The 26,424-nt window shown below is 39.4% G+C and overlaps 1 protein-coding gene across 1 annotated transcript in view; it reads right to left on the bottom strand.

The window, feature by feature from the left end:
• The window catches only part of GATB (glutamyl-tRNA amidotransferase subunit B), a 112,871-nt gene that overhangs the window by 20,835 nt on the left and 65,612 nt on the right, over positions 1–26,424 (bottom strand). Inside the window, exon 10 of the mRNA XM_036763196.1 lies at positions 23,052–23,185. Within this exon, the coding sequence (XP_036619091.1) occupies positions 23,052–23,185 (134 nt within the window). The remainder of the gene's footprint in view (positions 1–23,051; positions 23,186–26,424) is intronic.

The following is a 26,424-nucleotide window of genomic DNA, read 5'->3' as shown; positions in this document are numbered from 1 at the left end:
GTATAGAAATCTATCTTATCCAATAGGGAAATAGGAGGGGAAGGGGTGAAAAAGGGTGTGTGTGTGTGTGTGTGTGTGTGAGATAAAAGAAAGGGCATTTTAAGGGAGGCAGTAGTTAGAAGCAAAACAGACTTTAGATGATAAAAAGAGAGAAAGAAAGATAAACAGAAGAAAATGCTGAAGGGGATGTGGAAAGACAGGGACACTAAAGCTCTGGTGGTGGAGTTGTGACCTGGTCCAACCATTCTAGAGAATAATTTGGAGCTATGCTCAAAGGGCTATAAAACTGAATACCCTTTAACCCAGCAATACCACTACTAGGTCTGTATCCCACAGAGACCAAAGAAAATGCAAAAGGACCTATTTGTACATAAATATTAATAGCAGCTCTTCTTGTGGTGGCAAAGAATTAGAAATTGAGGAGATGCCCATCCACTAGAGAATGGCTGAACAAGTTAAGGCATATGATTAAGATGGCATAATATTGTGCTTTAAGAAATGATGAGCATGACGGTTTCAGAAAAATCTGGCAGGACTTATGTGAACTGATGCAAAGTGAAGTGAGCAGAACCAGGAGAACACTACATACAGTAACAGCAATACTACAGTGATGATCAACTATAAAAGACTTAGCTACTCTGATTAGAGCAATGATCCAAGACAATTTCAAAGAACTCATGAGAAAGATGCTCTCTACCTCTAGAGAGAGAAAACTGGTGAACTCTGAGCGAAGCAGACTTTTTCCACTTTATTTTTCTTGCTTTTTTGTTTTTGCAACAATAGCTAATATAGAAATATGCTTTGCATTATTTCAGATGTATGACTGATATATCATTTGCCTTCTCAATAGATGGGGAAGGGAGAGAATTTAGAATTCAAAATTTAAAAATGTTAAAAATAAATAAAACAGTTTTTACAAGAAATTTTGTTTCATTACTTTTGGAAAGAGAAGCAGCCTGGAATGGTAGGTAGAGAGCTTGATTTGGAGTCAGAATGACTTAGATTAATGACTGAATAACACTGACTGACTATATGACCAAGGGCACATCACTTAACCTCTCACTGCTTTGGTCTACTCTCCACCAGAGCAACTTCCCCCACTGATAATAAAATCACATGTCTCTAGAGGACCAAAAAGTAGGCTAACCAAATGTTGCCCACTAAAAGTTATATATATGGGATTTGCTCTAAACACATAAGAATTTTTTCGTTAACTAGCATATGCATGCAAATGAGGGCTTCTAAAATACCTGAAGGTACTTAAAAATTATATATTCTTAATTGAAACATTCTCCTTGATATATTTATAATTCATTCACACAGAAAGTTTCTTTTTTAGACATAACAAGAAATACATGTCAGTTTTTGCCCCTCTCCCAATGATCACAAGTTCCAAATTGATAGAGTCACTTAATGAAGTCTGACTTACTCTCATCTTCAAGTACTGTAAGATTTTGGTATAGTGGCTAATTCCAGAGAGCTGGTAAGAAGCAGGCCTCTTGTGTTTGTTAACGCGAGCAATTCCAAGTGGAAGTGAGAGCTGGAGATGGGGATGTTACTCATAGGGTATTTGCACGTATCTGTTGTCTAAATCAGAGGAGGAAGAGAAACGTGTGCCTGAAAGTTAACAAAATAGTCTTTTCATGACTTGGGCTACTTCCTCCAAAAATACAGAGGCTCTGTTTGAAAACGCAGGCAACTGGAGGGCTGTTTTCTGCAAAGGTGCAGTCATTATCTGCATTATGCCAAATATCAGTCATCGGTCATATATCATCATTATCAGTCCTATATCAGTCATTATACCCCAAATGGTCTGCTTTTCCCCCAATTTCCCCTGTCTATTCAGTGATACTCTTTTCTCCTTTTGCCCCAAATATAGAGAGCACAAAAATATTAAATTAGGTCAGAGTCAACCTTTTGTCTGAATGTTAGGAATTTCTGACTTTTCATCTGATATAAACTTCATGAAACTGAGAAAGGCCATTATATGGTCCCTAGGCTAAAACTGAGCTGTTGTAACAGGGTATGGCTGATTCAATATCCAGCAGGGCAGGGGCAGGGAGGAGAGGGGTAAGGCCTAAGAAGGATTCAGTTCTATCTCTTTCTAGGAAAGGAGAAGGGAACAAAAAGGATTGAGTACTGTCTGGTCAACTCTAACCACAGCAACACCCATTGGTACTGAGACGAGTTAAGTCAAATTATCCAGTTAAGAAGCATTCATGAAGTGCCCACTCTGTGAATGACCCTGCAATAAACACTGAGGTTAGGCTTACAGAATGAAAAAGATGAGGGTCCTTTCCCTCAAGGAGCCTAAAATCTAAAGGATTTTAAAGGGGAAAGGGCAAGACAAAAATATAGGCATGCCTCACTTAAAAGAAGTCACAATGAAAATTCTTGGAGTTATCAATTCATCCTACAGGGCAGCATGGCTTGTAGATAGAACTTGGGGTTGGGGATGTCCTGTGCCACCATCCTCTCCCTGTCTGTACTGCCAGCTGTAATACCTGACTGTGCTAATTCAACCCACGTCATGACTACATTTAACCACAATCCCCACTTTGCACATCAAAACAATGTTTGCTGAGTCTGGCAAACATACTCTAATGTGGACGCAGCCCATTAGTTAAATAAACGAACCATTAGGTTGAGAAAATAAAGGCCATCAGAAGCACAACTTGGTAATTTGTTGATGTCAGATACTACTGTTTCCTGGACAATTAGAGTACATGTTCCATTGTCCCTGGGGTTGGGATGGCACCGACATACTAAGGATGGAGGTGACTTTTTTCATTTTGCCATTCTATTGCTTATTATGCCCATCATCAAGTCCATTGCAACACACTGTCCAGATGTGAGCAGGCCAGGGTGTCTGGGAAGGAGATGGTAAATCTGATGGGTGTGTTCAGAAGACTGCAACCCCTACTCATCTTTTTATTTGGTGTAGCTCTTGCCATGCCTGTTCACAAATCTTTCCTCAACGATTCTTTGTAATATTCTGTGCGTGCGAGGGATGCTCTCGGTGACCCACGTGTTTCCTCTCCCTTCCACCTTTTCCGATCACAAAGTCTTAGATTATGTTGTTTGACAACACCTGCTGCAGCTTCCTTCTGCCCATTTGTCTTTCCACTGCACTTCGGGCGAAGTGGACCTTTCATTTTTCTGAGGTTATAGAGTTCACAGCCATGCAGCAGCATCACGAGGAGACAGCCGGCATAAAGATCAGACACACCGAGCAGCTCACGATTACTCAACAAGTTGTATAATTTTCTGTATAAAATCTAGGGCTATTTCTCTAATTCTATTCTGTGACTAGTTAACACTGACCTTCTGCACAACCTGTCTTGGTAGTAGAAACAAGAGTGGAATTGGAGCCAGAGGAGCTAGGTCTGAATCACTGACTACGTGTGTCCTTGGGTAAGAAACTTGGTCAGTGTCCTCATCTGTAAGATAAGGAGGCCGTACAGAATGTCCTCTACGGTCCTTTCTGGATCTGAATTCTAATAGTCCAGGCTGCCTGTCTCCTGGATGTAGAAATTTGAGCAACACAGTATTTTTCATCCACTTTGCTTTTCCAGTGGGGGTAAGGGAAGGGAATGGGATTGGGGTAGTGTTGGTGGGGCTTTGCCAGGGGTGGGGAACCTGTGGCCTCAAGGTCCTCACGTGCAGCCCTTTGACCGAATCCAAACTTGCATTTGTTCTGTGAAGTTGAGGACTCAGAGGGCCACAGGTGGCCTTGAGGCTGCAGGCTCCCCACTCCTGGGCTATGCTTTTACAAATAAGATGTAGCACTCATATTGCATTTTAAAGTTTGCAAAGTGCTTTACAAATATGATCTCATCCCTGAAACAACCCTAGGAGGTAGGTACTATTATTATCACCCCATTTTATTGATGAAGTCACTGATGCAGAGAGAAGTTAAGTAACTTGCCAGGGTCACACAGCTAGTGTCTGTCAGGAAGTAAACTCCTGATTCCAAGTTCAGTGCTCTAACCACTGCACCACCTAGCTGCCTTCTCCCTCCTTAAAATTTGTTGCTGTTCTGTCATTCAGTTGTGTCTGACTCTTTGTGGCTCCATGGACTTGTCTGTGGGTTTTTTTTTTTTTTTTGGCAAATATGCCAGAGCAATTTACCATTTCCTTTTCCTGTGTGTCCCTATTTTGCAGATGAGGAACTGAAGCAAATAGGGGTTAAGTGACTTGCCAATGTTCACAGTGAGGAAGTGTCTGAGGCCAGATTTGAACTCAGTTGTTCCTGACTCCAGGCCTGGTGCTCCATCCACCGTGCCACCCAGCTGCCCCATTTTACTTAAAATACCAACTGTTAAATTGACGTTTGTAGATGAAGAAGATTCAGGCGGGACTGCCTAAACAACTACAAAGACCAAGAAGTCCTCTGGGATTCTGAGCACCCCCTGCCCTCCTGCACAAGTGGAAGGGAGCTGCATACAACTGGGGCCGCTCTGGCTTTTTATGCTTAATGAGTTGTCATGACAAACAAACAAACAATTATCACCAGTTGTCCAACTTTCTGGTGGGGAGCTCTGGCAGGATTGGCCAGGCTGGTGCTCAGAGGAGCGAGCAAACTTTAATCAGTCAAGCCGCCTACTTCGCTCAGTCTACTGCCCTGTCTCGGACAGACACAAGACTCTCTAATCAGCCTGGCCTCCTGTGCCCCCTACAACTACCACTGGGTCCCTCGCACCAATCCCAAAGCAGAATTACCCACAACGGTCCATTTTCTTTACATCTATTAAAATCCAGCTGTGCTGGATGAACACTGGACGCTACAGATGAGACATGCAACAAACGTATGCAGGTTCCCTCTGACTGGGGCCCTGCTCTGGCAGAAATACTCAGATTTATCTGTTGAGAGCCTACTGAATGTTCTTACAGCATCTTAATGCTCTCTCCTGGGCAGCTGGCGGTGCAATGGGTAGAGCACTAAGCTTGGAGTCAGGAAGACCTGGATTCAAATCGAGCCTCAGGCACTCATTAGTTGTGTGACCCTGTACAAGTCACTTAACCTCTGCCCGCCGCAGTTTTCTTCCCTGCCCACTGTGCCTACCACACAGTAAAATGGCATAATAAGAGCACCTACCTCAGAGGGTTGTAAGAATCCAATGAGATGCATTTGTAAAGCACTGAGCACAGTGCCTGGCATTGCAGCAGGTTCTATATAAATGCTTAGGCAGCCAGGTGGTGCAGTGAACAGAGCTCTGGGCCTGGAGTCAGGCAGAGTCATTTTCCCGAGTTCAAATGTGGCCTAAGACACTTACCAGCTGTGACTCTGGGCTAAGTCACTTCACCCTGTTTGCCTCAGTTTCCTCACCCGTAAAATGAGCTGGAGAAGGAAACGACAATCCACTCCAGTATCTTTGCCAAGAAAACCCCAAAGGGGTCATGAAGAGTCAGACACACCTGAACAACAAAGCACGTAAATGCCTATTCCCTCCCTCTATCCCGGCCTCCTTGACCTTCCAGACTCCCATCCCACCTTCACTCGCAGCAGATGACGCTGCCTCCACCTTAGAGAGACGGCTGGGATGGCCTGGCCCATGATCAGCGCTTGTACTCATTCACAGCTTTGCTCCTGTTGTTCTCATTAGCCTTCTAGCTTGAGAAGAAACAGTCTTTTCACCTCGGTAAGAACAGTTCCACTATTTGTGCTCTTCATTACCCCTTTCCGATTCCTGAGAAATGTTGCTTGAACGCTCATCCTTTCTGATGGCTTCAGTCGCTCTTTCCTTTCTGGCTTTTCCCCACCTTCTGTGCTTACGCATGAGTCTCCCCTCTCCTGAAACATCCCACCCTGCTTCACATCCCACCCAACCATGGGCTCTGCCACCACATGTATTTAGAGCAATGGCCATGGATGGAGAGCTGCCTTGGAGCCTGGGGTAGACCTGGCCTCGAGTCCTGCCTTGGCCTCATACTGGCTGTGTGTCCCTGGTCAGCGTCCCAGAGATGTCGCTAAGGCTATGAGCTGTAGAGGATGTACCAGTTTGCCCAGGCAGAGATGACTCCTCACTGGCCAATACTCTCCCATAGAGCTTGTCTCCTCCAGTTAGAATATCAGCTTCTTGAGGGCAGGCCCTGTCTCCCTTTTGCATTTATACCAAATATTTGGTATGGTGTCTGGCACATAATAAGTGCTTTTTCATTCATTCAAACTGACTCTCTTCCTTCTTCCCTTTTATGGACAACCTTTTAAAACACATGGTCTGCCCTCCCTGCCTCCATTTCTTCACCTTTCACACCTTCTTCCTGCTCTGATCATCTAGCTTACATCCCCATAAGTCTAATGAAACTTCTCTTTTCAAAAGTCCTTTCCTGACTATTCTTTACTGGCAAATCTAATGCCTTTTCCTCTATTCTAACTCACCTTGACCTTTGAGAGACAGTGAGGTATAGTGTAAAGGGCTGGAAAGCACCTAGTTCCAATCGCACTTGTGACTCTTATTAGTTGGATGACCACGGATGATTCTCTTAACTTCTTGGAGACTCAGTTTCCTTACGGGAACACTACCACCTATAGTACCCACCTCAAAGGGTTGTTGTGAGGCTCAAATCAGTTAATGTAAATAAAGTCCTTTGCAAACATCAAAGCTCTATTTGCCAGATCTTGCTAATGTCACTACTTCCCCCAAACCTTTCCTGCCTTGACCTTCCTTGAATAACCTATTTTCTTCCCTTCCTATCTCCCAAATGCTCCTTTCCATCCTGTAGTAAGTGGGATTTTAGTAGAGTCTTGAAGGAAGCCAGGGAAGCCAGGAGGTACAGATGAGGAGGAAGAGTCACTTCAGGCATGGGCAATGGTCAGGGGAAATGCCTGGAGGTGAAAGATGGAACAGCCAGGAGGCTGGATTGAAGACTACATGTCAGGCAGTAAGGTGTAAGAAGACTGGAAAGGTGAGGGAGGTGGGAAAGAAGGGGAAGATACGTTATAAATGGCTTTGAATGCCAAGCAAAGAAGTTTGTATTTGATTCTGGAGGTGATAGTGAGCCACTGGAATTTAGCAAGTAGGGGGGTTGATATGGTTGGATCTATATTTTATGAAATGACTTTGGTGGCTGAATAGAGTAAAGATTGGAGTGCAGAGATACTTGTAGCAGGCAGATGAACTAGGAAGCTATTGCAATGGCCCAGGGATGAGGTGATGAGGGCCTGCACCAGAGTGCTAGAAGAGAGAAAGGGTTGTATTAAAGATGTTGCAAAGGTTACTTCGGTTACTAATGGGCATGGGCAAGAGATTCAATACGTGGGATGAGAAATGATGCAGCTTTAATGATGACACCTAGGTGTGAGCCTAGGGAACTAAGAAGATGGCGGTGCCTTTGACAGTAATAGGGAAGTTAGGAGAAGAAAGTTTGGGGTAAAAGAGAGTTAGTTCAGTATTGGATATGTGGAGTTCACGATGTCTACTGGACAGTCAATTCAAGAAGTCTGAAAGGCAGATGGAGACATGAGACTGAAGGGTAGCAGAGAGGTTAAGTCTGGATAAATAGATTTGAGAGTCATAGAGATGGTAAATTCATGGGAACTGAATTTCAATAGGTGGCAATGAAGAATGGAACATTCTAGGCCTCAGGATGGCTTTCCCAATGGCAATGTCCTAGACACAGTATACTTGGGCTTCTACAAGGCAGTTGACAATTGACAATAACAGTATCACTCTGGAAAAGATGGAGACAATTGGGTCAGACTGGTTAAGTTGAACCAATTCAAATTGGTTGACTGACTAGATCCAAAGTGGTGATTAGAGAAGACATGGGTTAGAGATTAGATTGGATTAGAGAAAACATGGAAGAGGTCTCTTATGTAATAGATGAAGTAGTAGTAAAAGTAAGAAAGGATTAAAGGTAGGAAAATGACTCTGTGGAGAATGAGTCTAATGTAACCTCAAAGGTCTCTGACGGCTCTAACAATCTATCATTCCTGGGCTTGAAGCACGGGGTGATTAGGATCTCAAGATTTTGAGCTGAAAGAGGCCTAGAATGGCAGCACCAAATCCTGCCTATCATCTTGCTTTAAAAAATAAATTGATACATTTTGTCTTAACACAATAGATAAGCTAAAATAAACAAACTAACAGCATGGTATATTCCCTAAGCAAAGTAACACAAAAGAGTAATTGTGATTTGCAGCAAATGCAAATTTACACCTTTGTAATGAACTGCTCGTTAAAAAAAGTATATGCTTCAACTTAGTACTAATATTGACAATACTGTCTACAGAGTTTCACTGCCATTTAATGGTGTCTCCATTTACACGGCTACACATTGTGCATTGTTCTTTCGGCTTTGCTTTCTTTTCTCTATATTACTTTAGGCAAACCCTTTGATATTTATTTGAATTCTTGAAATTTGTCATTCCTTACAGTACAATAATATTCCATGGTATTTGATGCAGGACCATCTTACCAAGTCTCTTCCAGAAGAGGAAGGCAATGTAGATAGAAACTGACAGAATGATGACGAATCCATGCGTAAAGCTCCTAAAATCATCTGTAAAATAAGGGAGTTGTACTCACCAGCCTCTAATATTCCCTCCATCTCTAGACCTACGTTCCTATGAATTCTATCAAGCTTTCTATTTATACTTCTCTAGCCCATGCATGACTGGCATATTCACATACACCTGGGCTTTGCTCACCCTAGACTGGTGCCTTCCCAAAAGGCCCCAGCTCCCTTTGTTTACCTTAGTGTAAAACCAGCACAGAGCCCACCCCCTCATGCTACTCTGAGGAGATGCACAGTACGAATAGAGACAATTTCATAGGCTGTAGCTATGTGTGCAGCCAGAAACGGAAGACAGCTAGGACCCGAGATATTGGTGAAGTAGAAGTGCGCATTTCCTATCTTTCACATGTGGGGGACTATTGCTTTTACAAAGAGCAGTATTCATTTTTTTGTAGCAACAAAAAATGGCCACAAAATAGATGCCCATCTATTAAGGAACAGCTAAATGAATCATGATGTTTGAATGTAATAGAATTGTTGTTTATCCTCGAAGAGGATCATGACATCAGGCAGGTGACGTCATGACTCGGATTTAAGTGAACTGGATTTAAGTGAGGCAGGGCTGTGCAAAGCCACCAGCCTCACTCTCTCCTCCAGAGCCATCTGAGTCCAGTGACAAGATATAGATCAAGATGACTGGAGACAGCCCTGGCCTTGGCCTTTTTAAGCTGAGGTTTTTCCCAGGTCTCATTTGTCTGAGGCAATATCCATTCAATAATTAAACGCTAGGTGAGAAATGAAGCAAAGAATAGCCCCTTTTACCTAGTCCAAAAAAGAAAATCAATCTAGGAGGGGATCCTCAGGGATCTTCTTCCAGTATAAACACAAAGGTTTATATTGGAAGAGGACATTGATTCATAAGCCACTTTCACATTTCATATAGCCAAGTCTACAGGAGGAAAAGTATAACCTATATTCAGATCAAAGAAGTATTTCCCTGGCATAGTTTTCCCTAAACTGATTTATCTACTGCCAAGATATTCTAAAACTTGTCCTTTTTAGGGCAGAGGATCATAATACAGGAAAGTTGCTTGCCATGGATAAAACTATTTATTCTTCTATGTGCACTAAGATGCCTCTTTCCTGCCTCCTTCCCTATCTCCACTGGGCTGGAAGGACAGAATTATTATCTTCAAACTCTCCAACAGGCCTACAAACCAAAGAGGAGATGCAAGCAGTAAGCTGGGACTGATGAAATTGTCTGCTCCTTCTTCAGGAACAAAACACAAAAAGTGTGCAAAACCCAAATGTTGAAAGGAACGGGAATCTGAAATGTGAAAATGAACTTTGAATCATGTCTCCCCCTCTCTTTTACCAAGACAGAAAAGCCTCACTAACTGTTAAAGAAGCATAGTAGATTTTAGTGATAGATTTCAAAACTGTAACTGAAAAGAACAATCAAAACAAGTGAATGTGAGTGCTGCGTAATTACAATGATTAAACTTGGCCATGAAGAACAGATGAAAAAACACCTTCTTTTCTTCTTTGCAGAGGTGGACAGCAGAACATTATTTATAGAGTCAGAGTTGGTTGATGTGCTGATCAGTTTTGCCAAACTGCCTCCCCCACCTCTTTTTTTTTTGTTAAAAGGAATGGCTCTTAAAGTAACATGGGGGAAGGCTATATTTGGAGATTAAAGTGATGTACAAACAAAATGTTATCAATACAAATTTTTTAAAAGAAAAGAAACAGTGATGCCGTGAATATTTGGCACTGATATGTCTTTTCTTCTTGAAGATAATATCCTTGGAGCATCAACACGATAGTTAGATTGCTGGGGCAAGGGGAATGTACCATATTTTGTAACTTTTCTTATTTTAGCACCAATTTTTTCTATCTTTTATCATCCTTACAGATTTGATAGGCTGTGTTAATTTGTATTTCTCTGTTAACAATTTTAAACACTTTTAAATAGTAGTGAATAATTTGTGTTCCTACTTTAATAAAAATCCTACCCTCTGCCACTCTGGGAATAACAACTGCAGAAGTGGGATATATACTAGTGGGATTAGCCCTTCTCCCAGCAGTATGATTTTTAAACTGTTTATATCAGTATTAGAAAGAAAGACTCGAGAGACCTGGAAGAGAATCAGGTGCAGAAGAAAACAGACTCAATTGTTAAAAAATATTGGTTAAGATATTATATACTTCTTCAAATATCTCATCAGAACCATTAAGAAGTATTTGAAAATATGCATTTTTGGATTTTTAAAAAAATCATCATCTTGAACAGTGGCATCATAACAATGAACTTTGGCTAATGCTTTTTTTCTTCTTCTTTGCTCGCTTATCAACTGGCTTTTTGAGTCTTCTGGATTTGTATCAATTCCTTATAGACTGTGAAGGTCAGACTTTTATCAGAAAGGTTTAATGCAATTAAATAGTTTAATGGGCTAGGAAAACTTAGTCCATAATGTCTCTTTAAAAATTCTAATTAAACTGATTTGTGCGAAAGCCCTTTTACAAAATTAAAATTGTTTTGCCTTTTATATTATCCATGGCTGGTTAAGAATTCATTTGTTCAGAGTTGTAAAATACATAACCTTTCATTCCTTTCTAATCTATTATTCTGTGACTTGTATTTTGATTGTTTATCCATTTGAAATTTATTTAATGCATAATGCAGGTCATTTTCTGCAAGATTACTATCCATTCTCCCATCTGTTTTTGTTGACTAAAGAGTTCCTTCCTTAGGAGTTTGTGCTTAGATTACTACATCTTTTTCCTTTCAAATCTTGCTTATCTAATCTACTTCAATAATGTTTTTTTTTCCACTCTGGTATGATACTTTTGATAATTACTACTTTATCATATAATTTGAGGCCTGATTATGTTTAAATTCTTTCCCCTCTTTCTTTTCCCCTATGGTATCTATGACTTTTTGCTCTTCTAAATGAATTTTATTATTATCTTGTCTAATGTCATCTAGTATTTTTTTGGGGTGGTGGCACCTTTTTACTGGTATAACATTAGCTACATAAACTTGGTTAGTATCACTTTACTAAATTAAAATTAGCCCAGCCCAGCCATGAACACTGAATACTTCTCCAATAATTTAGGGCTGCCTTTATTCCTATTAAAATGGCTTTTCAGTTATATTTATATGAATCCTATCTGTATCTTATTAAGTTAGCTCCCAGATATTTATTCCATTTTGGGGTTATTCTAAATATTTCCCCTTTAATCCTTTCTCCTGTTTTGTTTTGCTTTTTAGTAATAGGCAGATATAATGATAATTTTTGTGGATTTATTTTACATGCTGCTACTTGGCTAAAGCTATTTTTCATCTCAGTTAATTTTGGTTGATTCTTTAGAGACATTATAGTATAGGAGATAGGACCCTAGAATTAGTGTAGGGCTCAAATCCCACTTCAAATGTCTGTTAGATGTATGACTTTCCCTTCATCACTCTGTGCCTCAGTTTCCTGATCTGTAAAAAGGGACTTGATAGCCTCGCATGTCTGTTATAGCTCTAAATCTATGATCTTATAACCTAGACTTTTTAGGTAACACATCACACCTTCCATAAATAGATAACTTTGTTCCTCTTTCTTAGGTTTATTCCTTTAGTATTTTTTTCCTTGTCTTATCTCTAGAATTCCTAGTGGTAAGTCAAATAATAATGGTGATAGTATGCATCCTTATTTCACTCTTGATTTCAACAGAAAAGTTTCTAGTGTTTCTTGTTATAACTAATGTTAATATACCAAAAACAAAATCTAGAAGGAAATAAAAATAATCATGTAAAAATTCAAAAAAAATCTGACAGGTCACCTCCCAAGACACAATCAGCACTTGTATAAGTACTCTTAAAAAAAAAAAACAACCCATAATTAAAGGGAAATAAAGAATTACCTAAATAATTAAAGAGCCTGAGTGCTCATGCCTGGAACATACCAATATTACAAAAAAAAAAACAAAACAAAACCATGAAAACACTACTAAATTCACAAATTTAGTGGTATCTCAATCAAACTACTAAGGAGATACTTTATAAAAGTAGACAAAACAATAATATTATTTGGAGGAAGAAGTTTAGACTCTCAAGAAAAATAACAAAAAGAAGTGGGAATGAAGGGAGAGAGAGGGAAAAGATAGCATTTCCAAAACCTCAAATCATACCATAAAGCAGTAATATATGAAAAGTAGGTCACTGGAACAGTCTAGATAAGGAAGAATAAAAAACTGAATTTAATAATCTAGTATTTGACAAATTCAAGAACATAAACTCCTTTTTTGGACAAGTACTGAAGAGAAAACTAAAAAGCAGTTTAGTAAAAATTAGGTTTAGACCAACACCTTATATTATATACCACAATAAAATAAAAAAAAAATGTGTGACCTAAATCTTAAAGACTGTACTATAAAAAATTCAGAAAAGGACTAGGTCAGGTACCTATTACAGGTATATCTAGGGCTGAATTCTTAACAAATCACACACAAAAAAGAAAAATTGAATTATGTGAAATTGAAAATCTTTGCCTGAACAAAAGTAATGAAACTAGGCTAAAAAGGTAAACTGAAATTGGGGGAAAAAAGGTGAACTGACACTGGGGAAAAAAATCCCTCTGATAGAGACCTGGTATGCATGATATATAGGAAACTAAAATAAACGTATAAGACCAAGAGCTATTCTCCAGTGAACATGAGGTAAAACTAAATGAACAAACAGTTCTAGAATTACAAATTCTTAAAAGAAAAACTGCAAATTACTATCTTAAGAGATTGTTCCAAATTATGGAAAAGAGATATAATAATAATGGTAGTAACCAGCATTTATATAGTGTTTTAAGGTTTGCAAAGTGTTTAACATACTATAACCCATTTTACATATTAAAACAATTCTGGCATTTAATGTCAAACCCAGAAAACTGGCAAAGATGACATAAGATGGGAACAGTTAACTCTGGTGGGGCTTTGGAAATAAATACACTGCAATATACTATTAAGGGAGCTATGAATTGGTCCAACCAGTCTGGAAAACAATTTGGAATTATGCAAAAAGAACGTCCATGTCTTCTGACTCAAAGATCTCACCGCTAAGCATATTCCTCAAAGACAGAAAGGTCCCTCATACACTACAATGTTTACGGGAGCACTTTTTGCAGTAGCAAAACAGTGGAAACAAAATAAATGCCTATGTATTGGGGATATAGTTGAACAAACTGTAGCATATTAAAGTAATGCAATGCATTACAGAACCAGAAGAAATGATGACCATGAAGACTATAGAGAACGCTGGGAAGACTTGGAGGAACTGATGCAAAGGGATGTCGACTGAATCAAGAAAATAACATACAGGATGACTACAACGCCAGAGATGGAAAGAACGAAAAAACTGAAACTGAACACTGTGGAATTAGAATGACGGAACGTGGACACAAATAGTGGCATAAAAAATACATCTTCCTCCCGTCTTTGCAAAGGGAAACAATGGATATGGTTAGGCTCAGCTGATATGCTGGTTAATGTTGTTGAACTTTTTTTCTTTGCTTTCTTTTTTAGTCTTTGTTCTAAGGGATGGCTCTCTGCGTAACACAGTAGAGAGGGATATAGTTGAAGGTGATGTTATAAACAACAAATTTCAATGAAAATAATGCTAGGTCTTAGTCTTAGAGATATCCTTTTGATCATAACAAGGAGAAGTCTTTTCATTACTACGCTTTTACATTTTTTAACAACTGAGTACTCTACTTTCTTAAAGGCTTTTTTCACCTATAGATATAATTATATGGATTCTTCTTGGTTTTGGTTTTGGCTTTTAATTGATTATGCTAATCATCTTCCTGATGTTGAACCATCCTTACATTTCTGATATAACTCCAACTTGTCCATAATGAAAATTTTGTTGTTGTTGTTGTACTGTAGTTTCTTTGCCAGTATTTCACTTAGCATTTTAGCATCAATATTCATTACTGCTTTATCATTGCCTGTTTTAAGCATCAGGACCATAGCTAACTCAGGGTTCTTTCTGTTTTTTGAAAAGTTTATGTAACTGAAGGATTATTTTCTTTAAATGTCTGTTAGAATGCTCATGTAAATCTGTATGGTCTTGAAGATTTTTACCCTGTTGAAGTTCATTTATGTTTTGATTAAATTTTTGTTCTAACTTTGGGCTATTTAGATTATTTATTCCTATTTATTAATTTGGGTATTTTATGATTTCATAGATAATTTTCTTATAAAGCCTTCTTTCGTGGCATCTTGTAAATTTTGGCATATTGTATCACTCCATTAAACATAATTTTTTAGTTTTTGTGACTTGGCCTTTGATCCATTTGTGATTTTGGATGTCTTTTTATACTTTCTTTTTAGGGATATGTCACTTATTCATTCTTCCTGTACTGATTAATATTTTTTGTTATGTAGATTAGTTATTTAGTTTAAGTTATAACTATAGTGTTTAGTTTTAAGTCACAGCAACTAGAGGATGTATAAAAGATTTCTGTATTTTTGCATTTGGTTATGAAGTTCTGTAAGCCTCAAGCATAACTGATTTTTGAAAAATCTGATATGAGCCTAAAAAATAATTATAACAAGACTTACATTCGATATGCTCTCTATAGAGTTTTCAAAGTCAGTTTTTCCATGCTTTTGAGTCTGAAATTTCCTTCTTGGTTCTGTTATATTTGTCAGATTCCAGGGAATGATCACAAAAGTCTGCAATGCGTCATTATCTTTGTTATTTTGCCTTTTAGTTTGCCCCTTTCCTTTTAATTCTTACTTTACTGAGCTACTTATTACATACATACCGATATAATTTCATTATCTATAATATCTTTACTCAAGATATAGTGTTCCTATTTGTCTCAAAGATATTTTTAGTATTTATTTGCACAAAATTATAACAAAATCCTGTTTTTTTTTTAAATTCAGCTGAAGCATAATAAACTTTATTTTAGCCCCGCACTTTAAATCTACATGTAAAATGTACGCTTGCCAAAAAAGATTATTTTATGAAGAACTCACACAGGGTAAGCATTCACATGGCGGTCAGAAGAAGTGACAAAGGGACAATCTCAAGGTCTCTCTTAAGATTGTGTGACATGGGAGACACTGGCACAGCATTTGTTGGCATGGTGTGCCCACATCAGAGATGGTGCTGTGCTCTATGAGCAAAGCAGAACTGAAAACAGCTCAAAGGAAATGCAGGATGCACAAATTTGGAGAATCCACCCCAAACATTCACATGGACTATTTGTGACCAATCTGTGGTAGAGCATTCCAAGCTCATACTGGTCTGATCAGCTACAAACACAATGAAACTTGGCTTTAGTATGGGGATGTCATTTTGGACCTCTTTGAGAATAAAGGATAACAACATTTGTGTTTCAGTTGTATTTTATGTAAGAATCATATTGTTGAATATTCTAATTCATCCCAGACCTCTCTTCCTTTTTGAGGATAGATTCAGGTTGTTTACATTCAAGGTTATAATGAGTAAAATTGGCTTTCACTCAATCATATCCTGCTAATTAACCTTTAAAGAAAAAGCCCAGCATGAGACCCAACATAGCTTGTTTTGCTTGTGTGGATTTAATTCTAGTCTATGTGCATGTGCACACACACAGACACTCTTTCTTATACCTACTTCAAAAACAGATTCTACTTTTACTTGTATCTCTTAAGCATCCCTACTGAGACCAGATAGGAGTGTATATTATGGATCACTCTTTCCTCTGAAATCCTTTGTTGATTTGTTGACCTGCAGTCTCTAAATGTCCCAGATAAAAACATTCTCTCTTCCCCAACTTTCACTTTCCTTATCTAGGTAACTCATTTCTGTCTTTTCTCCTTTGTGGGGGTTTTGCCTCAATTCTCAGCCTTCATTAAATAACCTTTTTATAAGGTAGGACTTCAAAGAGCCAACAGACTACTTCTTATAGTATATAAACACTGAATCAATATTTAAAAATTTGTTTACCGTGTTAAAGTTTCTACCCTGTGGTTGATTTGCCTATCAAAAGCTCTGCCCAGTTCTGGGTTTTTCTGAGGGAAGAGGTCTTTGATTATATTTTTTTAAAAAAAATGCTGGTTGAAGACCAGTTTTCCCTTTTGTATTTTTAGTATATAACATTCCAACCTCTTCTTTTATATGTTATGCTTGTTGAATAATCTTGGGCTTCTTCCTGATTGCTTTTAAGATTGTTTCTTTGATAGTAAAATTCTGGATTTAAAAAATATTTTTGGTTGAGTTAAATTTGGAGTCAGAGGACTTTTGATGGCATCCTGTAAATTATACTGATATGTTTTGCCCTTTTGTTTTCAGTACTTCCAAGCAATTTTAGTATATGATTTCTTATAATACGGTTTTCAGACACTTCCGTAACTTTATATTTTCCTGGGAATACCAGTAATTGTCAGTTTTTTTGCAAGCCTCAGTTCTCTTGCACCATTGCTTTGATTTGTGTGGATCAAATCTTCCACTGGTGATGCTTCTTAATTTTGTTTTGTTATTTGAATTGCCATTTTTGCATTTTTGTCCTCTACCTGGGCCTTCCTAGTCTTCTAAGCATTTACTGCTTAATTTAGCACAGGATGTTCTAAGTTACTAAGTTTCACATTCTTTGTATTTTTCTTTCAATGCTTTTATATCCATTTTTATAAATGCCAGACTTTCTTTCATATCACTCCCACTTTTACAACCATTCTGAAGATTCTTACAATATCTATTTTCTCTATGTCTCTGTCTGGTTCCTCTAGTACCTCTTCTATCATTTTTTTTTCTGGATTTCCTCTCACTTTCTTTTGCCCCATAATGCCTTTTCATTGTATTATGCCTCTTTGTGCTTCAGTCTCCTTTTAGTTCTTCAGAAAAGTGAAGTTTTCAGTTAGCAGTGATCTCCTTTACTCCTTTTTATTATTATTTTATTTTATTTGATGTGCTTGTTGGTGTTTCGATGTAATAAAAAAGAACATGGTTAATCACAACAACTCACTCAGCTGTTCTTCTGGATCCTTTCAATGAAAACTATTTTATCATTACTCTTTCAATTACTCAATTACTCCTAATGCCTCTTTATTTACTTCTTATTTACTTATTTATTTCTACTTACTTCATATTTCTGCAATATTGACTGGATTGGGAACTCCAAGCCTGCTATCCTTATTTCACCACTAGGTGGTATTCATCTCTTGGTAGCCTGTAGCCTTCAGCAAGGGGTATCAAAGGGCTTGCAGAGAGTCCACCTTCTTAACAGAGTCAGACATAAAAACTGGCTTTGGAAGGAATTTTTAACGAATCTAACATGTTTTAACAAGATGACTAACCTCTAAACCGTATTGCAGGCTTCTTCACCAGACAATTCTTTAAACTATTTCTATGCTATATCCTCAGCAATGTACAATTACTTACCAGGTTCTGCCGGTCAGACTTTCCAGCGTGTCCCTGTGCTCAGTGTATCTGCCAGCTTGCTTCCTGTACGCTACTCATTGATTAAACTTTAAATCCACCCTAAAGCTAAGCCTTTTGAGCCCTCTGGACTGAGTTATTCAGTAGCCAGTCGATGTTCGTTCCTAAAATTAATTAGGTGCTCACCTAATCTGCAGGAAGGTACCAACTTTTGTCTTCTTGGCTCTCTTGCTTCAACTAAACCGGCTAAAAAAGGGTCATTCCTTTATTTCCTTTGTCCAGCTGACTGGTACCGAGACGAGACACTGGACAAGTCGCTCATCTTCCTCAGGCTTGCTCCCTCACATATGAAATGAAAAGTTTGGATAAGGTGATTTATGACAGCTATTTTCACTCTGGAATTCTGATTATCTTCTTCTGTGAACCATAACTAGCCTCACAACATAAACTGAACCACACAACATAAATTTAATAGCTTTTCCTCACATGCCTATTGCAGCAAGTCTAAATGCTACCTAACTTTTCAGACCCTCCATAATCTGAGCCACGCCCATCCATCCCACCTTATTTCTTCCCTGTTCCTCTGTCCCACACACACACATCTTCAGTTAAGTCATGCATGTACTAAGCACCTATCAGGTTCATTCTCAACTCTATGCCTACGTTACACTCCTCCACAATCCGTTATGCCTTTTCCTCTCCCTCCTACATATGCAAATCTGAACAATCCTTTCAGATCTAGCAGAAGCTCCTCCTTCACGAAGCTGCTCCTGATCATGACCCAGTTCAGTCCTCAATGATCTCTCTTTTCCATAAATTTCTACTGTATATACAGCCAGAATATATTTACTTAGTTACATATTCTCTTGTATTGCACATGGTCTCACTTATGTTTGTCCCATCTTCCTATGTTGTAAACTGTGTGCTTATTATTTTTGTACACAGCATAGTGAAACCAACATACAATAAACAATTGATAAAAACCTACTGACTTGAGGCTGATGAGATTTTAGCTAAGCAGCTTATGGAGCTTTAGAGATTGCTACTTCTACCAGGGGAATGTTATTGCAGGTAAGGCATACTGTTGTGTTATAATTTCACTTTTAGGACTTTTCCTAATGACAACATTTTGTATACTTTTGCTAGTACTTATTAAGAAAGTTGTTGTTTTTCATTTTACATATGTAAACATTACATATTAAATTATAACATTACACATACATAGGCTCTGGAGGTGAGAGTGAGGCTGGTGACTTTGCACCAGCCCTGCCTCACTTAAATCCAATCCACTCGCAAGTGGATTGCAAGTGGACATCACCTTCCTGGCGTCATAAGTCCTCTTCGAGAATGAAGGACAAACAACAACAATTAAATATTAATAATTTGATATATTCTTAATTATAATTTTAGCACATTAATAGATGCAATCTGCTTGAGGGCAGGGACTATTTTTATTTTTGTGTTTTTGTTAGTGGTGCCTCACACAATGTCTAGCAACAGTGAAAAAATATCCACTGAATGGATGACCATATCCATACAAAGCCTTTTTTTTTTTAAACAGTTGAACACATTTCCAATTTGGTAACAGAAAAATGTGATTCACTAAATAAAAATTGGCTTTGTAATAAGCTTTGCTGCTATGCATATTCCATTAAAAGAAAATGAACTACATACCAGGTAATGGGCAAATCTGTTGAAAGGCTATTGTGAGATGAAAATATTAACAACTGATTTTTGTATTACATTTTAAAGTTTGGAAAGTGTTTTTTTTTTCTTTATTTCTTTATTTTTTTTGAAAGTGTTTTATATGCATGATCTTAACTTGCTCCTAACAACTCTGTGGTGATATTATTGTGTGGTGTGGTGGTATTATTATCCACATTTTACAGACCGAAGAAAGGGAAGTTGGGAGAGACTAAGTGATTGGACCATGGTCATCTAGAATTCATACCTAGATCTTGCCTGCCTCCAAGTCAGGAACTTTGTTCACTCTTTCATGTTGTCTTTTTCAAAGGAGATAAGATACAACCATCAAGCTGTGGTTTAGCTATAGCAGCGTGCAGATACCTCAGGATAAGCAATGACTTTGATATAGCTTCATTTTGTGACAGCGATGGTCATGCAGGTGTGCTCCTACTGATGCTAGGATGACTTAGGTCTGAACTTGACCAAATGAATCCAATTGAAAAAGTTTCCTCCTCTTTAGTTAGTCATCTGTCAAAGGAGTGCTGGATTTTATACCGTATGCAGTTGTTTCATTGCTGCCCTTGGTTGTGTTTTTAAGAATCAATATTACGTCAAGAATTCAAACGTAGCTCTTTAAGAGCACATCTGAATGAGTGTTAGCCATACCGCAGTGGCTCTGGTGTGGGGAACTCTAGTATTTCAAGAATTGGTTAAGCCCACAATGAAACAATCAGTTTCACCAGAGCACACAGGAAAGTGCATGCCAAAATAGGAAACAACTCCAACTGTAAAACAGCCTTATTAATCCTCAAAAAATATGCAATGACTTTCAGCAGAAACCCGGCAGCTGGAGGAACTGCTACTTTTTTCCTCAACAGTGTGGCATAAGCTTGTTGAAACTGAAGGACATCGAGAAGACCAGTTTAAAAGAGTTGCCAACTTTTGCTAGGCAGAAAAAACACTTGTCATTGGCTCCAAAGACTGAAGCATTGATAATTGGAAAAAAGTAATTTTTACTGATGAAATTAACTTTTTCATTAAAGGTTGTAGCTAGATCTCTTTTAAAAGAGGTCCAAGTGAGTCCATAAAGATCTCATTATCTTCATCAGGCTATAAAACATTCATCCAAAACATTGTTTGGGGGATTTTTTACTTCTAGTGGGCCCGAAAATCTTGCACACATTCAGGCAATGATTATCTCTGATAAACACCAATATACCTAGAGGCATAACTTCTCTAATTCCCAATTGGAAATGGAATACTACAATACAGTCTTGCCCATGTTACAAACAATTAAGAAAATGACCCAAGAGATGAAGATAAATAAGATTTCAATGTCCAGGGAACTCACTTCATTTAAACAATATTGAAATGCTATGGGAACTGGAAAAAAAAAAAAAAAGGACTGTTCGCTGAAGCTACACACAATATCCGATGTGATATGTGAAATCATGATGAAAAATTGAGGAATCTGAGTCAAAATCTTATGAACTCAATGTTGTATCTTAAAAACTGATGGTAGTAAAAAGAGGCTATATGACATTAAGTTTTTAAAGATGTAAAAAAGTTTCAAAGTTCATTGATTAATTTTTGTCCCACTTGCTTTGCACAACACTATACTTGGTTGGATGGCTACTACACACTTTTAATCTCCCAGCTGACTTCTGTGACATACAAGGCATTCCTGGGCTACTTTTTTCCTGTTATCAATTACTACTTTCTCAGGTAATATAGCTGAATATTATTCTTAGTCTGAACCTAATGACAAAGTCATCATAAAATCATATAATGCGTTTCACTGCAAAATATAAAAATTTTACAATAATACACTGCTCTACTGTTTTCCATGGGCATGGAAATACAGCTGGCTATATGAGCTTTGAGTTATTGGGCAAAAAAGGCTATTATCAAGTGGTCAACCAAAAAATATTTTTTTGCGAGATGGCTGCATTCAAAGCACAGCTGCAGGTATTCTGGAGAGATGCCAATAAACGTAATCCTTAGGACGCAGCTCAGGGCCATCCTCTGCATGACACTTTCCCAGAACCCCAAGCTGCTAGGCTCCACTCCTCAAACAACTTCGTGTATGTTTGTATTTGTTGTTTTTGTATTTATGATGCGCATTCTTTGTATGTACTTATTGTCTCCCCTATTAGAACATAAGCTCACTGCAAGGAGGGACTGTTTCATTCTTTGTATTGGTATCTCAAGCACTCAGCGCAGGTGCTTGGCAAATAGCAGCCACTTAGTGAACACCTGTTGATTGACTGACTGTCCCAAGAATTACAGGACCATTGATTCAGAGTGGGGAGAGATCTTAGAGGCCATCCAGCCAAACATCCTCCTTTTAAAGATGAGGAAGCTCAGGCCCAGTGGTGTACAATGGCTTCCCTAAGGTCACAGAGACAGTCAGTAACAGGTGCAGGACTTTAACACAGGTTGTACTGACTCCAAAGCCAGGGGTCTCTCCACTGCACCACACTGTCTTTTATAAACTACTTCAGGAGAAAAGACATAGGCATGTGGAAAGATAGTAAACACTACATTGTTCCACTAGCTGAATGCCAACTGAGTACAAGTATAGCAAATGTTGCAGGAGTTCACAGGATACAGAAATCACTTCTGGCTGGGGGTGGTTACTTGTCTCTCAAGATATCAAGGTGCTCAAAAATACATAAATACACATTTATAAGAGAAAGAGGTTTCCTAGGTTTTGAAGTAGGGTGAGGGTTGTGGAAAGAACATTGGATTTAGAGTTAGAGGTTGTTGTTTGGCTGTGTCCCACTCTTCGTGATCCCATTTTGGGGTTTTCTGGGCAAAGATCCTGGAGTGGTTTGCCATGTCCTTCTCTAGCTCACTTTCCAGATGAGGAAACCGAGGCAAACAGGATTAAGTGATTTGATCAGGGTCACATAGCCAGTAAATATCTGAGGCCAGTTTTGAACTTCTGAAGATTATCCCAAGTCCAGTGCTCTAACCAATGTGCCACCTAGCTCCCTGGAGTTAGGGGACCAGAGTTCAAATTCCAGCTCTCCTACTTATTGCCTAGGTGACTTTGGAAGAAGTATTTTCACTTCTTTGTTCATTTATAACATGAGGGGCTTGGACTACAGGACCTCTATGGTCCCTTCCAGGTCTGAATCCAATGATCCTACGATAGGCTAAGGGGGACAAATGAAATGAATGAGGTTAACTCCTGAGGATGCCCAGCTTCCCAGAACTAAAGCATTGCAGAGCCAGAAGGGATCAGACGGTTCATCCGATTTTTTGTTTGTTTGTTTTCCTTGAATTCTGAATTAATGGGGTTTTATTGTCTCACAGACTCATTCTAGGGCTGGCTGATAAGACCGATATATGCTTTTGGATTCTGGCCCTTAAAAAAAGTATTTCTCCACATTTAGATTGATGGAGGATGGACCTGACAAGGATGTGGTACCTCTAAGCCAGCTTCTTCTGGATGCAAAGGGTAAAAAAATTCCACAGCCGCTCTCACCTCTCGCTGACAGCAAGGTTCCGCTGCTTTAAATAACCCAGGAAAGTGCTGAGAATCCAACCAATCACTTTTTTTGGCTCTGCCCTAGTTTCTTTCATCACATTTTGGAAGAATTCCAACAGTCCATCCTCATTCTGTTAAAAAAGAAAAAAAACACACAACCAAAAATAAAATCAGAAAAATCAAAGGCATCATGAGCCAAGCACAAGGGACACCTCTGTGGTGCAAAGGTCAAACCTGCGAGTCCTCTGCCAGGTCTCTGGGCTGTGGAGGACACCTACTGCTTCCTGGCTACGCACTGGCATTTCACCTCTGATATGTCACCCCAAAGCTTTGATGGCTTTTGCTATTCAGTAATAGTGTTCCTGTGCATAAGAATTATAATAGTGTCATGTTGTATTTATCAAGCATTTCCTTGGGAATGAAAATGTTTTAGACATACTTGACCCTGATAGTCCACAGCAATGGGCAACAGGCAAGCAGGGCCTGGATCAATGAAACTCACTTGATTTGTCCCGAAAGACTCATCTTGGCTAACAGTTTTCAACTCCCCCCACCCCCGCCTCGATCCTTTTTTTAGCAGAGGTGAAAATACAGCACAAAATGTCTGCTTGCTGTGAATTTAATCTTCTCTCTCTTCTCCTGCCAACCCTCTGATGAAAATTCTAGTGGCCAGAAGAGTAGCAACAATGCAGTAGCTGGCTGGAGGAGCCGAGTGCTGAAACGATCCACAAGAGGAATAAATCGACCACAGGGGCTGGCTGACATCATCTGGGGACGCGTGGTATCCTCCTAGCGGAACAGAAACTCCATGAAGGCATCCTGACATCTCACCTCCAACACACAGCCAGGGTGTTGGTTGTAGTAGCAGTGGATAAAGGTCTGCTGCTGAATCATCTCCAAGAGGTACAGAAGGATAAACTGACATTTCCACTCTCCTCCCCAGGCAAAAGGGGGAGTTTAGTGTAGTAGGAAGGGCCCTGGGCTTGGATTCAGGAGACCTGCATTCAAATACTGACGCTGGCTATAAGTTTAGAAAGTTGCCCTTTCCTTCTCTAGCTCATTTTACAGATGAGGAAACTGAGGCAAACAGGGTGAAGTGGTTTGTCCAGAGTCACATAGCAATGAACTGTCTGAGGCTGGATTTGGACCCAGGAAGATGAATCTTCCTGACTCCAGGTCTGGCACTCTGTCCACTACAGCGGCACCTAGTGCCCTTCCTCCCCCATCTCACCTATCCCACAGTTTTGGAAGGTCATGTGATCCAATGCAAAGATGGCGGGATGTGGAGTCATTGGAACTGGGGTCAAGTCCTTGCTCTGATACTTGTTACCTCGTATGACTCTGGGCAGGTTACTTTTTCTGTCTCCCCATCTGTAAGATGAGGGGCCTGGGATGATCTCTGAGGCCCCTTCTAGCTCATAGGCTCTCTGTTCATATGAAAGCTCTGTAATAATGTAACATATGGCGTGCTTCAGTTACCACTCGAGTGGGAGCCACTTGTGCCTCTCCTAGCCAGGCCTGGCCTGCCTGTGCTCAGCTCTTATACACTGGGCAGTGCTCAGACTTGCCTGAAAAAGAGGCACCTTCTGACAAAGCCTTCCCTGTCCTCCAAGAGCCCTAAATTCAACAAGCATTTATTAAGTTCCTCCATTGTTCAATTTAATAAACTTTTAGGCACCTCCTATGTGCAAGGCACCAGAGACATAAAGATACACGCACGAAAACTACCTGCCCTAATTTCCATGGTGAGAGGGTGCTGACAACTGACTTGGGAGAAGCAAAGGCGGCTTCTGAGCCAAGTGAGAGGACTGCCTGCTAGCCCGCCACTGTGGCATTAGAAATGAATCTAAAAATGGAGTGATTCCCCAGCTCCTTACATTTTCATAATAAGTTATTGATCAGGGGTGTTCCATTCCCATCTACTTTGGCTCCAGTTACTTTCTGAAACATGAGAAAAAACAGAAATATGGCCTATTCAGAGAAAGGAAGGCTTCAATTGTCCAGTTTGGAAGAACTGAAAGATCAGAATTTGATCAGATGCAATCTATTTTAGTATATTTTCCCCTACACGCTAATAACTCGAATCAAGTCACAAATCCCCTGAAAATTTCTTCAAGGGTTCGTAATCCAAACCAATAAGCATTCATTAAGTATCTATCATGTCCAACACAGTAGGGCTACAAAACCCAAAAAACCCTCCCTCAACAAGCACAAAAACCACGCTGTGCTCAAGGAGCATACTTTTTGAGGGGAGAAAACAGGCTATAATGTGTAAGGCATAGGTAGCACAGTGGATAATCCTAACATGGAGTCAGGAAGGTCTGAGTTCAAATGTGGCTTCAGACTCTTACTAGCTGTGTGACCCTGGACAAGTTACTTAGCCCTCTCAGCCTCAGTTTCCTCATCTGCAAAAGGGGAAGGATAATAATAGCCTTCACCTCCCAGGGTTATTGTGAGGCTGGTATCAGTGAAGTGCTTTGTAAATCTTAAAGCATTATATAAATGCCAGCTATTTTTATTACTATGATTGAGAGCAGGGTCTGTCTTTTGCCTTTCTCTGGATCCCCAATTCTCAGGACAATACCTGGCACATAGCAGGGGGCTTAACAGGTGTTTACTGACTGACTAAATACATGATAATGGAAGGAGAGAGCGAGCCCCCACAACTACAGGGATCGGATCAGGAAAGGTTTCCTTGAGAAAACCTAGGGTCTCTAAGAATGAGTAAATAAAAATCATTTCCATGTGCCAAGCATAGTGATAAGTGCTAGGGATGAGGAGGGATGACATTTTAGGCAGGTCTACTTAGATAGAGTCCCCTTGTGTCCTGAAGAAGACTTTTTCAGAACACAGGAGAGCCTGGAAACAAGGGGGGTAGTTATGGTGCAGAACTCTCTCCAAGATCGGTTCTTAAATTTGGAAATGCAGATGTTATAATATATACATGGGCACACATTCACGAAGGCAGACGCGCCATAATAAAAAAAATCCAGATGCCCTTTGCAATAGAGCTAAATTCTCTAGTGACAAACCTACTGAATAATCCCACAATCATCCTTCTGATCTTTTTCTTAGCTGAGGCTATTATTCTGCTCATGCTAAAACAGGGCAAAAGGCCATCTTAACAGCCAGAACTTTGCTGTAGATAAAGGCAAGTGTAAGCAATTTGAAGAAGGAGTTTTACTTGAACTGTTCTGGGAAAAAAAGTATTCCAACTCTGACGCTGGTGCAAAACCCACTGGGGAAGCCCCAAAGCAGGAGCGGCTGCCTCATCCAAATCAGACGGGGAGAATTCCCTTTGTTCTGCTCTCGACAGGCTGGCCCGCCAGTGAAATGGGCTGTCAGGAGAACTCCTGGCTTCGCCGAGGAA

The sequence above is a fragment of the Trichosurus vulpecula genome, chromosome 6 (assembly GCF_011100635.1).
Source record: "Trichosurus vulpecula isolate mTriVul1 chromosome 6, mTriVul1.pri, whole genome shotgun sequence".
Lineage (NCBI taxonomy): Eukaryota > Metazoa > Chordata > Mammalia > Diprotodontia > Phalangeridae > Trichosurus > Trichosurus vulpecula.
This window is presented reverse-complemented; position numbering and strand designations above follow the sequence as displayed.